We start from the raw sequence: 14,582 nt of genomic DNA, 5'->3' as shown, positions 1-14,582 counted from the left end.
AGGGGTGAAGGATCTCTGATAGCTTAGGACTAGGAAAGAGAGGGGCCCTGATGCACACAGTAAGAAAAAGCCAATGGCTGGAGTGCCTGGGTGACTTAGTCGGGTAAGCGTCCAACTTCAGCTCAGGTCATGATCTCGTGGTTCGTGGGTTTGAGCCCCCCCATCTGGCTCTGTGCTGACAGCTCAGAGCCTGGAGCCTGCTTTGGATTCTGTGTCTCCCTCTCTCGTGCTCGCTCACTCTCTTTCTCTCTCAAAAATGAACATTAAAAAATTTAAAAAAGAAAAGACAAAGCCAATAGTTAAGGGAGTATGAAGTGGCCAGACTGAAGAGAATGTTGCTAAGCACAGAAAACATTTCCAACATGATGCTCCGAGACCCTGCATTTATTAATTCCACAAATATTTCTCAAGCCCCAATGACATGTCAGGTACTATATGCTAGGTACTCCGGGTTCAACAGAGAACAAACGGTTACACGTTCCTGACCTTCTGGGGCTTACATTTTAACCGTGGCTGCTAATAAAGACCAGAGTGCCTGTAACCCAGACTTAACAGGCTGAGATCTCGGGATTCAGGACATGAGCTACGTCGTGTCTGGGAGCAGCCCCCGGAGGCCTTGTTGGTTTCTCTGACGTCGTTTGTGAGTCTGAATATAAAGAATGCCAAAGCGGTCTAGAATATAAAGAATGACAGCTAAGGAGCTAATACCCCCCCCCCCCGGGGTCTGAACTTTTGGTCATTCGGTCTGAAAATCCAGAAACTCAGTTCACAGTCAAGGGTCCTCTGTCCTATCGTGTCTTATGTCCACAAACAGCTGATCTTATCAGAGCAGTTGCAAGGGCCTGGCTTGCTCCGTGCGTGTTAGGATTGACTACACAACCCAACATGCACGGTGCTGGACTACCCATGGCAGTGATTTACAAGCTCAGGTCCACAAGCCAGACCACCCAGGTCCTAAATCTTCAGCCATTTAGCAGCTGTGGAACTGAACCAAAACTCTCCAGGCCTCAATTTTCTCACCTATAAAATCATAATAATAACTACAGCTCTTGCCCCATTGGGAGACTGTGAAAATCAACTGAAAACAAGGCATGTAAAGCGCTTAGCACAAAGCCTGGCCATCGTAACTACCCAGGAGATAGTAGCTATGAATGCTTCCCACCCCCCCCCCCAACTGGGTGTTGGGTTTATTTAAATCTACCCCTGCATTTCAGATGCGTGCACAGGGGTAAAATTCACCGTCTCGTCTACAAATTGCAAAATGGCTAGACAGGATCGTCACAGAAACTACAGGGAGGAATAAACATCACAGGAAGACTGTGGATTTTGAGGTCAAGAGGCAACGCACAAGGTTGCATTGCTGAGTGGTCCTGGGACATCACTTCTGCACGTGATGGCTAGAAGTATCTTGTGTTACCATCTGCTGGAGAGCATGCGAGTGTTTTGTGGTTGTCTGTGTGACAGCTAAATTATATCAGGCTTTGGAATTACGTATGGAAGAAGGGGTGTGTCTCCCCACAAGGGGTAGAATGAACTACAAAAGTCAGTCCTATTAGCCGACAGTATGAAAAACAAAACAAAAACCACACTACCCTCGGTGTCCATACGAGGAGTGGCCGCCATGTTTAGACCACAGGCAACTCCAGGACCCAAATATGGGAGCCAAGTACCTGAGGAACAAGCAGACTTGAAAACTTGGGTACACTTTTCTAGGAGTACATTGGTGTGCCAGGGACAGCAGGAGTTCAGAGGGGGAGGAAGTTAATTAATTTGTACAGAATTTAAAGCATTTACTATGTTTTTAAATAGGTTAACCCAAGCACACAGAGAGGTTATGGAACAGAATGAAAAAAAAAAATCACATAAAGTTTTAGAACACTTCAAAGGGCAGCCTCCAGCCTCAACCCCCCCCCCCATGGTAGGGGAGGCTGGTTGCTTCCTTTGTAATTAGGACTTTCAAGGGAAAGTTTGAAAAGCACTCGAGTGGTAGAAAGAATGTAGAAGTAGACATTTCAAGACTCGAGTTTAAGCTGGGAGGCTCAGACACTTGTTTTGTTACCTTGAGCAAGTGACCCAACTGATCTTGGGCTTCCTCATCAGGTAAATGGGGATGTTCCTCACTCATTGCACAAGCACCTCGTAAATTCATCCTTAGCAGGAGAAGCAACTGACTTAAGAGGAGAAAACGCAACCCAGTTGCTCCTGTCACTCTGCTCCCCGTGGTTGATTGAAGATGGAAAATAAGAGAGAGCCATCTAGTAGGAGAGGAGAAGGCAGCAAATCCAGCCACTCGGGCCTCACTGCCTGTGGATTACTGTTAAAATTACTGTGTCTGCTCTGCAGAATTGCTGTTGGAATCTATTGAGGCTCCCTCTAGAGTGTTTCAAGTCAGTCTCTTGTTTTAGGCACCTATAATTCAGCATGCCTTTTCCAAAATACATTCAAAACCTGAAAATGAAATGCACAGCCAAGGCAAGCAAATAACATCATTGTTCTGAGTGACAACCAGGGGCACTCTGATCCTATGACCCCATTAAATGGGGCTGCAACCTGCCATTGTCCTTTCAGTGGCAAAATCAGGAGCGCCCAGCACAGAGCATTGCTTACACTGGCAGGCGTCAAACAAATATTTGTTGAACTGAGTATCTTATCTGCCTATTTGATAGGTTAGAAAAATTGTCAGCTTTTTCATCAAAACTACCTTCCTTCCCCCCCCCCCATTCAAACCCCTCTTGAAATTCACTTCCATTAAGGCTTTTGTAATGCATACTAGCAGCAAGGAATTTACTGAAATGAAAAAATAAATGCAAAACTCCAAGCTCCCACCTGTGCAGCCATGACATGCTATTGTCTGAAGCAGAGTATATTATTTAACTTGGATGACAAGCTCAGGAGGTAGGGACCCTGTCTTTCAGAACACCCCGCTCTGAGCACACTGGGAGTTCTTGATAAGCAGCAGCAAGAAATGCTGTGGAGGGACCTCTTTTATTTATTTTTCCAACCCCAGATTTTTGGCTGCAGGTTTTTACCCCTGGCTTGATTTCCAAGGGAACCTCTCTCCCGGAAGCTCCCACGAAGATGGGTAAACAGCGCTCTGACCCACCCCCTTCCCTCCTCAACCCAGAGCAAGTAGGAAGACCTGACCACCCCAAAACGTGGACTGTGAGCGAGTGCACTCAGGATGTCTGCTGGGTTTGGAAGGGAACTAAGTCCTCCAGGACCCAACGGGTAGAGAGAGGCAGTCAAGAGAAATGTTTTGGCTCCACACATCTACACAGCTGTCAGATGGCAAAGCTCGGACTTCCACTGTTATTACCTGCTGTGGGCCTCTGAGCTGTCTTGTCATTAACCCCAGAGACCAAGTATGCCTGAAGCTTGGCACTAAGTAACGTCTGGGGGGCGGAGGGGCGGGTATGTTCAAGTCTTTCAACAGAGGAGTAGAAGGAAATGGTTTCTGCCAAACTGGAGCTCTCAGATTATAAAGCTCTCATGAAAATAGATGTTGAATATATGTGTATGGCAAGATGAAGGCATTCAGGGAGCATCATTTGTTATCTATGCTTAAAAAAATTATACCAGTAACTAAAGAAAGGCATTATGTGTGTGTCCCAGCACACAACCAACAGGCAAGGAGGGAGAAAAGCAAATGACCATCTAAGGAGCCTTGCAAAAGACCTCAGTTTTTTTTTTTTTCCCTGAATAATAGGACTTAATATTTGGTGAGATGTGCTTTTCAGAGACAGGGGTGGGGGGGGTGGGGGTGAGAGTGTCTTTCCCTACATATAGTAACAGACCTTAGAGCCAAGGCTCTCCTGTGTGCTTATGCAACAATGTATCAATACAACACATTTTCCAAGTGGAGACTTCTCCCCTTCCTCTCTGACGCATTTTATACCAAAACAATGGCAACACCTGTAGCCGTTAATTTCTGCTCTTTGATTTCTGTCCAGTTATAAAGGAGGCTCTCAGCAGGCTCCCCTCTCAGGAGCCATATGTGGAGTCGATGTGCCAGCAGCCTTGGAAGGAAACCAGCCTCTGAGAAGTGCACAATGGCTCCATAATCCCCATCAACTGGACCCTCTTGAACCGCGGCTTTATTTTCCAGTCAAAGAGCTGCCAATCTCCAGAGTCAAGCTGGGGCTGCCCTGAGAACCCAGGGGAAACCTGTGCTCTTACTGGTTGGACACAACACAAGGGTGGTGCTTCTGCGCCCCACAGTCTCCACCGGCAACGTGGAGCCCAGAAGCTGCCTGTAGCACCCCAACATCTTGCCTTGCTTCCCTCCGGGCTGAAGCTTTCATCCACAAAGCCACCTCAACCTCCCCTGCCTCTCCCCCCAGAGACCACAGTGCCCCCACGGCAGAGCCACAGCCTCCCGCCCGCCCTCGCACTAGGTCAGGCTGACGGTTCCGTTCCACCCAGCGTGGGCCGCTTTTCCAGGCCAGCACTGACCCAGGTTGAGCAGGCTACCAACTCTTCAGACCACATCACATGTGTGGCGGGGAGGGGGGTGCGCAACGGCTGGGGTGTGGCAGCATGCCTTTTGGGTTCACCGACTTCTCTGCCCAGGGCGCTGTGTTTGGCAACCGAGTTGAGAAGGGTCAAGCCACACGCCTGCTGACACCCGTACACCTGGGGAGGCGATTAGGGAAGGGAGCGGGTAGGCTGCCTGCGGCGGCTCAGCCCCAAACAAGCGTCGTTTGGACAGAGAAGGATGACACTGGGATACAGTCACTAGAGTTTTAAGCCAAACTCCTACCCTCTCCACCTCGCCGTTTACGCTCCCTCTGGGGACCTCTGGCTGTGCTCTAGAGCAGCCGAAGGTCTCCGAGACCCCGTGAAAACGGCTCGCTGGCCGCCAGCCGGCCTGGTAAATGGCAACCTGGTCTCCCTCCCGCTCGCCCTTGGCGGCGGCTCCCCACCGGGAGCACTCCCCTCGGCGTCCCGGCGGCAGGACTTACGCAGTTTTGCTCGGCCGTCTGGAAGTCCCAGGAGCAGCTCTTGGCGCGCTCCTGGATCTCACTCATCCTGAAGAGGCAGAGTGCCGTGGTGGCGGGGGAGCGCTTCTCCTGGCCCTCGCCGGTGGCCGCGCTGAACACACCCGCCCAGACGCCCAGGGCCTCCACCAGGCTGGAGGAGAGGAGCAGGCGCCGGCCGTCGGGGTGGCCGTGGCCGCAGTCGAGGGCCGCCTGGCCCTGGAACTGCAGCACCTTGGCGCTCTGCGCGATGCGCACCATGCTGGGCCAGCCGGTGGCGGCGCCGCTCGTATAGTTGTAGGGATAGTAGGGGAAGTAGACGCTGCCGTTCCAGAGAAAGGCGTCCACGAAGTGCAGGCTGCCCGCGCCCCCGCGCAGCTTGAGGCGGCCCAGCTCCTCCGTGGCCAGGCTGCGTCCCTCCGTGTCCTTGAGGGCGATGGCGGTGTCGCGGTCGGACGCCGCCGGATTGCAGCGGCTCGCGGTCTCGGGCTCCGGCAGCACGTAGGTGGCGGCCACTGCCAGGTACCAGCGGTTCTGGTCCCCCGCGCGGTACACAACGCCGGCCGTCGAGCCCTGCGGGTGACAGGACACCACCTCGGTGCCGTTGCGCAGGGAGCTGTGGCTCAGGTTGCCCAGGAGCCGCACCTCGCAGGCGCCTCGGTCGAAGGTCCAGCCGGTGAGCAGCAGCCCCTGGAGGTCGGCCGCCCCCTCGCTGTAGGGCAGCAGCAGCTTGCTGAAGCTACTCCCCGGCCGGGGCCGCGCGGGGGGCGCCAGCGAGACGGGCTCCGTGCAGTTGCCCGCCTGGTCCCGGTACAGGCGCGAGAGCCTGTGCTCCAGGCTGTAGTCCAGCTGGTCCAGGCAGCTGCCGCTCGCCACGAACACGCCGTCCGCCCGGCTCGCCGCGATGGCTCCGATGGCTTGCTCCGACCGCCACACGGGCTCGTCCGCGCCCCGGCTCGGCGCCGCCAGCGCCAGCAGATAGGCGAGCAGGGGCAGCGGCGCGGCGGGGCGCGGGGGGGCGCGGCGGTGCCTTCCTCCGGGAGACCTCCATGGGGCTGGGGGGGCCGCCCCCGGGCAGGGCGCGCGGCGGCGACGGCGACTCAGGCGCGCGGCGACGGAGACGCGGGCGGCGGCGGCGGCGGCTCCTGCGCGCGCTCGGGCTCCCGCGGCCGCCCCATCCCCGCGGCTCACCCGGGAAGGAGAGCAGGGAGGGCGGCACGCGGCGGGGTCGCTCCGGCAGCCTGTGCGGCGGTGGCGGCGGCGGCGGCGGCGGCAAGCCCTGCGCGCTCCGGCGCCGCTTCCTCCTCGCCCTCCTTCTCCGGAGAGTTCCTCTGTGCAGCGCTGGCGCTCGCGGGGAGGCGCGGAGGGTAAGGGAGGGGACGGGCGGAGGGGAGCGAGGCAGGCGGGGAGGGCTGGAGAGGTTGGGTGCGCTTGTGCGTTTCACTTTCCCATTGTGAAAGTGGGATGCAACTGGCCCCCTTCCTCATCCTCTTCCTCCTCCGCCCTCCTCCTCCTGCCCGCCCGCCCTCCCTCCACGCCCATCTCCCCTCCCCTCTTGATTCGGTGAGATAGGGAGGAGGAAGGTCTCGTAATTTGGGTTACTGTGTAGGTGGCCTCTTTCATCTATTCATAACAAAGCTGAGCAGCCTGCTGTTGCCGCCGCGGCCGCCACCATCGCCCCTTGGCTCTCCCGGGGCTCCCGGGGCGCGCTAGCAGTACGCCGAGCGGGCTCCCGCGCCCGCCCGTCCGCCCGCGGGGCTGCTCCAACGCTCGGGTTTTGTTTACGAGAGCAGCCTGGGGATACGCAATGCACGGGGAGCCAGAACCCAGGGCGCCGAGGGTTTGCAGCTGAGGCCCAGGGCTCAGGCCACAGGGAGGCTGCGGGGAGGCTGACAGGTGTGGAGCGGCGGGAGGGAGGCCCAGGGGAGGCGCGCGGGAGACGTGGACGAGCCGGGGAGGCTCAGGGGACCAAGGCGTCCCTGCCACAGCGGTTGGGTTTCCCCTGGTCACAGGAGTGAGGTGAGGAAAAGGCAGGCGCCAAGACTCCGCTTCTGGACAATCCCCGGGGCCAGAGCTCCCATATTTGAAAAGGTTCTCTCATCTCCCTTGGCAACGGAGTCCCAGGCTCTCAGACCTAGTGCTTAGAAAGTTCTACTCACCATCTAACCTTAATGATCCTGGCTAACGTTTATTGAGCACTTACTGTGTGCCGGGTGCTGTTCCAAATTGACCACATGGACTAAGACTCATTTAATACCCTAATAACCCTTTTAATTAGTGACTGTTATTATCACTCCCGTTTAGCAGTGAGAATGATCATGGAGAGGTTATGGAATTCCGCCGGGGTCCTAATGCTGGTTTGACAGTGGAGGTGAGATTCGAATCCCTATCTAGCTCCAGGGCCCCTTCTTTACCATCCCGCCCTAGCCGAGCGCCACCTGTGGCCCATTCGATACCGCTGCGAGATCATCCTCCGCAGGTGAGAACTGAAAAGGTCCCCAAGTTAAATGCTCCAACCTGCCCTGCCCAGCCCAGCCTTCTAATCTTAGAGCCAGGTACCCTATTTCCCTAGAGGCTCTCCCTCTGTCTCATCCTTTCCCACTTCTTTTCTTTGGACCCTCCGAGGTCTCCCCACCTCACCCAGGGGTGCCTCCAAAGCCAGCAAGAATTTGTGAAGCACGGCGAATGTCTGAATCATTGCACACCTGGGTGTCCGTTCATGATTTCGCAGGAGGGGCTTCCTAGAGGAGGCACGAGTGTCTCCCAGCTTCCTGAGGCGGCCGATGGCATCACCAGCACACTTAGAGTCTGGCAGATGATCCAGATGGTGTACCTGAGGACCCTTATGCATCCTTGCAAACAGATCTCTGTCCCCTCCCTGATTATTTCCAGACCAGAGGGCCCAGGGAGAGTAACCGGTTGCATCCCCTCTCTCCCTTCCATTCCTGGTTCCCCAACTCTAGACGGAATCTGTCTCAGGGGGGACGGGGTAAGTGGGCTTCCTCCAGATGCTGAGCCTTCTTGAAGGAACAGCTAGCTGTTGCAGGTTTTCAACGTCTACAGTAGTGCATCGCGTCCCCGCCCCGTGCTGAGGGATAAGGCAGGAGAAGGAGCTCTGAGAGGCTGGAGGAGCTGAGGGTGAGGTAAGGTAAGAAGCAGAAGACAAAGAAAAGTTTCTGCCCTTGACGTGCAGTGAAAGGATCGGATCACTCCAGCGGCGGCTCTCCTATTCTGGATTCAGAGTGGTCATCGATCCCTTCGTAATTTCCTCGTTTGCAACTGGATAACATTGTCTTTGCCCTACCCGCGGGCAGTAAATAATCTCGTGAGCTGTAAGGTGGCTCTTTCCACTGCAGTGGTGGTGGCCGGGAGACCGGTAGGAGTGGAGGAGGAAGGGGAAAGAGCCGGGACGCCAGGCCGGTGTTCACCAGGAGATGAGCCGTTAGGCAAATCAGATGCCGTCTCTGTTCCAGAATCATCAGGCCTCACTCCCCCAATCCCTGCCCACCAGAAATATTTTAAGAACTTCTGCACGGCTGGAAATGGGGAAAGCGGTACGTGAGAGACATCTGCAGGAGCTCACAGAAGCCGTCACCGCATAGTAGGACATTTACGTGCTGGCAGTTTGACAATTTTCCCTGTGAGCGATGAAGAAGGCGATGATCTCCACTGCTGTCATGAACCGGCTGTGGCAGTGTTGTTATGTGCTGAGAAGCAACAGTTCAATTCCATTCCGGAGATAGTTTTACTTCACTAGTAACCAAGCAATTTCTCTAAGTCCTGCCGAGTTGGTACAATCAGTGGCCGACCATCTTGGGAGCTATTTGGATTAAGCATACTCTATCGGGCAGCATTTTGATCACTACTCAATTCATTGCTGTCTCGTTTTGAGAAAGAGACATCTTAAAAATACTACCAGCAAGAGGTATAAATGGCTTTGATGGCTACAGTTTCTCACCATTCCACGGGACCATAAGCCCCACTCTTGAAAGCACGCTGCTTTTTCTTCCCATTTAATTGGATGCAGGCGCCCATGGTGAAAGAAATCAGAATCTGTGCCTACTTTTTGGCATGAAAAATGCAGGAGACTAGGAAGCATATAAATGTATTCTTTGCTGATTCTACCCCATTTTGTACAAACATGTTTGCCCCTTTCCAATTTTCCTGTGTACTAAAGCTCCACCTTCAGGACACAAGTTCACATTTGAAAAGTGTGGGAAACACGAACAACAAAAATAAATATTTAAGCATGTGGATTCTGTCTTTGATGGCTTTCTCCTGGACGCTGGCGTCTGGCCAAGGGGGCAAGTCCCATTGGCAACAAAGCTTTCCTCTCCAACTGATGGAGCCCATCCTGGTGGGCGTCACTCGTGGCACATTCGGAACTCCTTGTAACACAACTGGCTGAAACCCAGAGAAAAAGAAGATGGTGCAGATTTATCCTCCAGACAGAGGCCTGCTACCACGGAAACAGGCAGTTCAGACTGATTCCGAGCAGTTTTATTTGTAGCATTCAGTAGATGGGAAAGTCTTCATAATGAGAAAATATCAACTCCCTCAGGCATCTAAGGCAATCTGGGTTAACCAGACCGTCCACAATCAGACTCATTTCTGCTGGACAGGACTTTATAGATTCAGTGGTTTCCTGCTGAGGCTCAGGACATTAAGAGCTGCTCGGTAGGCGATTGGTCACAGTCACAAGATGGCTATCACTGGTGTTTTCAGTTTTCTTTCTGACTTAAAAAAATTATCTGACAGTGATCTGTAGGGATGACTGGGCTGGCAGAGATCAAAAGCAACTAAGATACTAGTTCTAGTGGTCAACGAATTCTCTGCCTTGTACAAGGAGCTACAACCCCTTGGCAGCATTTGGGAAATGCCCAGTGGGTCGAATAGTACCAGTGTTGTCCTTCTAGGACTTAAAACAGGCCACTTCCTTCTCCACAGCTTTGCTCAAATCTATGTGGTCTTCCACATCCAGGCCCTTATCAAAGCTCCCAGCCCCTTTTGGTGACTGGCAGGAAAAAGAAATGAGCCAGCCTCCTTTCCCCGTCTGCTGATGAGTAGATGGTTGAAAGCAGATAAGACGAAGGGCCATTTAATAAGTTTGAATTGACACCGAGACAAGAGTTGAATGCAACTCAATCACCATGAAAAGTCAGTCAAATGCAGCACAGTTAAGATGTGACTGAAGGAACACAATGCTTGTCTTCTTGCCCACCCAACATGGCCCCAGGCAAGTGTTGAGCATTCTTATGCTTGGCGACACTGCCCCATGCCTTTGGTTAAAGTGATGGAATTCTGGTTGACCCCAAACATTACTGTTGTCCTCTTTCCTGTGTCATGGCTTGCTTAATAGTTCATGGTCATTTACCAGCAGAGTTGCAACGGTAGATGGGAGAATGGGCTGGAGGTACAAATAAGCAATTCTTTACTCAAGGTCCAATGACTTCCTTTCAGCTAAATACCAGCCTTCAGTCAGCTTTAGGGACAAATGAGCTATTTCCTATAGAGAGGGTGTAAAATGTTGTTGGTTTTTAAGAGACGCCATCCTGGCACCCTAGTAACTCATTTCTCAGGTAATGCACTCAGTGTCATGAAGTTTCTCTCCAGCCCTTTCTCCAAACATTCACAAAAATTATCAGTGTAACCACTGAGTCTGAGACCCTTACTGGTTGAAAGCAAAAATGTGGCAAACCATCAGCCGTCCCAGTGTTTTCCCAGACCGCCTGAGTGAAGTACGCAAAATCACTGGTGAATTGTTTCTTCAGATTTGCAGAACCTGCGTAACGTGCTGAGCAATCTCCCGGTCACCAGCTTTTGTCTGATTTGCACAAGATTTCAGTCTGTCCCTGCTCGCGTTTTCCTTGCAGTTCTTTTGAAATACGGAGCCGAAAGGGCATCAAGGACTGGACACAAAATGCTGATCCCCTTTTAGTACGGTGTATTTTCCTGCGTCTCTGTTCTGCCATCACAGCTCTGAGGCTCCCCGCTAACATGATCCTGGGCCCCGAATCCTTTGATAACTGGCAGCTTGGCATAAACCCATTCAAAGAGAAGAGCTGCCAGAAACAGGCCCTCGTATTAATAATAACTCAAACTCTTGAAATGAATAGCAGACGATAAGATAAACACACAGATAACTTCACAGTCACTCATACTTCCATTTCCTTGAGATTCTGACAGAGGGAGATGCTCTGAGCTGACAATAAAGTTTTTCTGGACTGGGAAGTGAGGGGCCTGCTGCTCACCACCGAGCTGGCTTCCCTTCGGATTCTTACACCCTTGCTGTTCCCTAGAAAATGCCTCCACCAAGGTGGGCAAGAAGCAACTGGCATTGGCTTTGTGCTTGGATCATTGCTGTTGGGAAGTTCAGCATGGTCTCCATGGTCAGAACATTCCCACTTGTCACCCATCCTGAGGAAGGCACTGGGAGTACGGGAGTCCAAACAGCATCTCCCGGACGCCAGCAGCCTCGTGCACAGAATGCCAAGTTCAAATCCCATGGGAGACTGAGCATTCACCTTGCCTTCTGCGCCTTCCCTAACCCTTCCTATTTCTATCTTCTTCCCCATCTGTGCTGGATGTTCTCCATTTCTCTGCACATACCATTTCCCCACGCTTCCCCATCCTGCTTATGCCTGGAAGTTCGACGTTTATGGGCATCTCCCTTGCTTTTTTTGCTTCTGTTTGGGTTCAGCCAACGGGAGGTCCCAGCAAGAGATCCAGAGGTAGATGGCTATGGGTGATGCCCAGATATTTCTCCTCCCAGCTCCCTCCCCGTGGCTGTGTTCATTGGCCTTGGTTGTGTCCCTTTGAAGGCTACAGATCCTGTGGACAGCCTTCCCTGGGTAATAACCACTCGCTGACCCTCAGGCCTGTGGGAGCCCATGCCTTCCTCTGTCACTAGCCCTTCCTTTCTCCCTTCATCTTGCCCACACATCTGCCGTGGTCCCTTCATTAATGTACCCATTTGCATGTGTTCCCTGTTTCCTGTCAGAACCTTACCTCAACATCCCTCCAAACGTGGAGAGAGAAGTGACCTAGAATGATGTTTAAACCCAGACGTTCTGCTTGTCCATTGATGGAACGCATGGGAGACTGCTAGGCACAATGGAACTCCTAGTCTTTCCAAATGTTTGGTTCTCCCCCAATCTGGCAGTGGAAGAGCTCCACTTTTCTTCTCTCTGCACAGACTGTCCTGTACGAAGTTCAACCTGGTGATACAGACAAACGGAAACTCGACTGGGTAGGATCATATTTTTTTTCCAGCTAAATCATAAAGCTGAAAGCTTTACCTTACAAGTAAACCAGGAACTACCGGGAGCTTAGGGTTCAGAAGGTGACATGGGGCCGGGGGTGGTTATGATCTCTAAAACGCTGCTGCACGTTTGAAGTATATTTTCAAACAAGACACGAAACTGAACATACTGCTTTTTCCTTTTTAGACATTTCTCCTTAAGGGAGAGCTTCAGCCGTCCCTTCAATACAGTTGAGAAATTCCCTTTTTACTCATTATTAACCGAAACAGGATTATTAAGAGATTGCCAAATTTCATCTCCAGACCTCGCCCGTGCCACCCCCCACTAACCTTTAAAGAGAAATTGGATATTCTCCGTTCCCTCCTGGCTCAAGGACAGGTGACCCACACAGCGTTCGGTGGAGTAGAAATAGAAATCATCTTGAGTTCTAAAGACGGTACTTTTTTTTGAGGGTACTTTATTTTTACCCTGCTACGATTTCTGTGCTTTAATCATCTGAACCAGCCAATTTGAAACCCAACTCCCTTCATTTATTGGACATTCGTAATGGTGATTAAATATTTACACTGTCAGAGGCCTTTTTCTGCCCACCATGAAAGCTGCACATTCGGAACATTCAGGAGCTTTAAGAAAGGCACACACACTCACATTCACAGTCCAATAATCAAAGATAGATTTGTCAGTCTCTTTGATTGGGGTTGGGGGAGGGGAGGCTGGCAACAGAACAGGTGTGTGGTCCCAGCAGGTTGGCTTTCTTGCTGAATAAGGACTAGAGACAGAGCTCTTCTGAGGTCAATTAGCAGCATTAGGCTGGGTCAAGACCCTCTTGTGGCTGGAGGATCCCCGGAATCCACCCACTAGGATGCACGCCAGCCTTCCTTCTTCCGCTCACCGAGCCCTGCTCCCTGGCACGGGGTGAGGTATGTCCCAAGGAAAAGATGCTTTTGCTGTGTACAGAGACTCTGTAGGCTAGCTGTGGCCCGAGGCAGGCCACCCAATAATTATGTAGCCTCGGGCTCTTGGATCTTCTGGCCGTCCCATTGGGTTTCCAAGCCTGGCACACAGGAGATGCTCAATAAATAATACCATCATCGTTATTATTACCGTTATCAGATATCAGGGGTCTAAGGCTACGTCAACCCATTGTATTAGTTTGCTAGGGCCTGCCAAAACACAACACCACAGGCTGGGTGGCTTACACAACACAAACCTATTTCCTCACAGTTCTGGGGCCTCAAGTCTGAGACTAGCTTGCCAGCAGAGTTTCTTCTGAGACCTCTCTCCTTGGCTTGTAGATGACCTTTTTTTCTCTCTGTGTCTTCACATGGTCTTCCCTCTGTACACATCTCTGTCCAAATTTCCTCTTCTTACAAGGGCACCAGTCATACTGGATTAGGACCCACCCTGACCAACTTCCTTTTCCTTCATCAAAGACCCCCGTCTCCATATATAGTCACATTTTGAAATACTGGGGGTTAGGACTTCAACATGTGAATACGGGAGAGGAGGGCAACAATTTAGCTCATAATGCCCACTTCAAATCCCATCCTTAGGAAGGAATTTTAACTCGCATTTCTTGGGCACATGCTTAGTACTGAGCATATTACTTGGGTTTGGCCAGCACTTAGGACGTATGTATGCTCATCTTTTGGCCCTTACCATCATTATCAAAAACAGCAAGTATTTACTAAGGGACTTCCAAATATAGGGCTTTATGCTGAGGAGCTGGGGATATACCTGGTACTGTCTTTCATTTTTAGCAGTGGGATATTCTTTAAACAAGCCAGGCCCTTTCGTGCCTCCACGATTTTGCATATGCTATACTTTTTTTTAAAAATTTATGTATTTATTTTGAGAGAAAGAGATGGAGCCAGGGAGGGACAGAGAGAGAGAGAGAGAGAGAGAGAGAGAGAGAGAGACAGTCCCAAGCAGGCTCCACACTGTCAGTGCAGAGCCTCATGTGGGGTTCCAACTCACAAACCACGAGATCATGACCTGAGCCGAAATCCAGAGTTGGATGCTTAACCGACTGAACCACACAGGTGCCCCTGCTATACTTTTTTTTGGTGTGTGACTATAGTATATCATTTTAATAGATCCAAGGCAAAAATTACACAATAATTTTTTTAATATGATACTCTATACCAAGTCTGCTGAAATGCAAACAATTCTCATTGGATACTCACAATATCCTTACAAGATATTTATATTATTATCTTCATATTACAGCATAAAACACTGAAATTGGAAGAAGACAAATAACTTACCCAGTGTTATACACTTCTAAGAGGAAGGGGTGTAACTTTTCTCTAACATATCCTTCCCCTTTTCCCCGTCTTGCAAA

At 51.5% G+C, this 14,582-nt stretch overlaps 1 protein-coding gene across 1 annotated transcript in view; it reads right to left on the bottom strand.

Annotated features, from left to right (window-relative positions):
- PLXNC1 (plexin C1) overlaps positions 1-6,027 on the bottom strand; it is a 149,726-nt gene extending 143,699 nt beyond the window's left edge. The window contains 2 exon segments of the mRNA XM_047065087.1: positions 4,962-5,993; positions 5,995-6,027. Coding sequence (XP_046921043.1) covers positions 4,962-5,993; positions 5,995-6,027 — 1,065 coding nt within the window.
- Positions 6,028-14,582: the final 8,555 nt, after the last annotated feature.

Source organism: Lynx rufus, unplaced genomic scaffold (genome assembly GCF_022079265.1).
Source record: "Lynx rufus isolate CCGP_SWC_20201006 ecotype Redwood Valley unplaced genomic scaffold, mLynRuf1.p SCAF_7, whole genome shotgun sequence".
NCBI lineage: Eukaryota > Metazoa > Chordata > Mammalia > Carnivora > Felidae > Lynx > Lynx rufus.
Note: the sequence above shows the minus strand (reverse complement) of the source record. Positions and strands in the feature narration are given on the sequence as shown.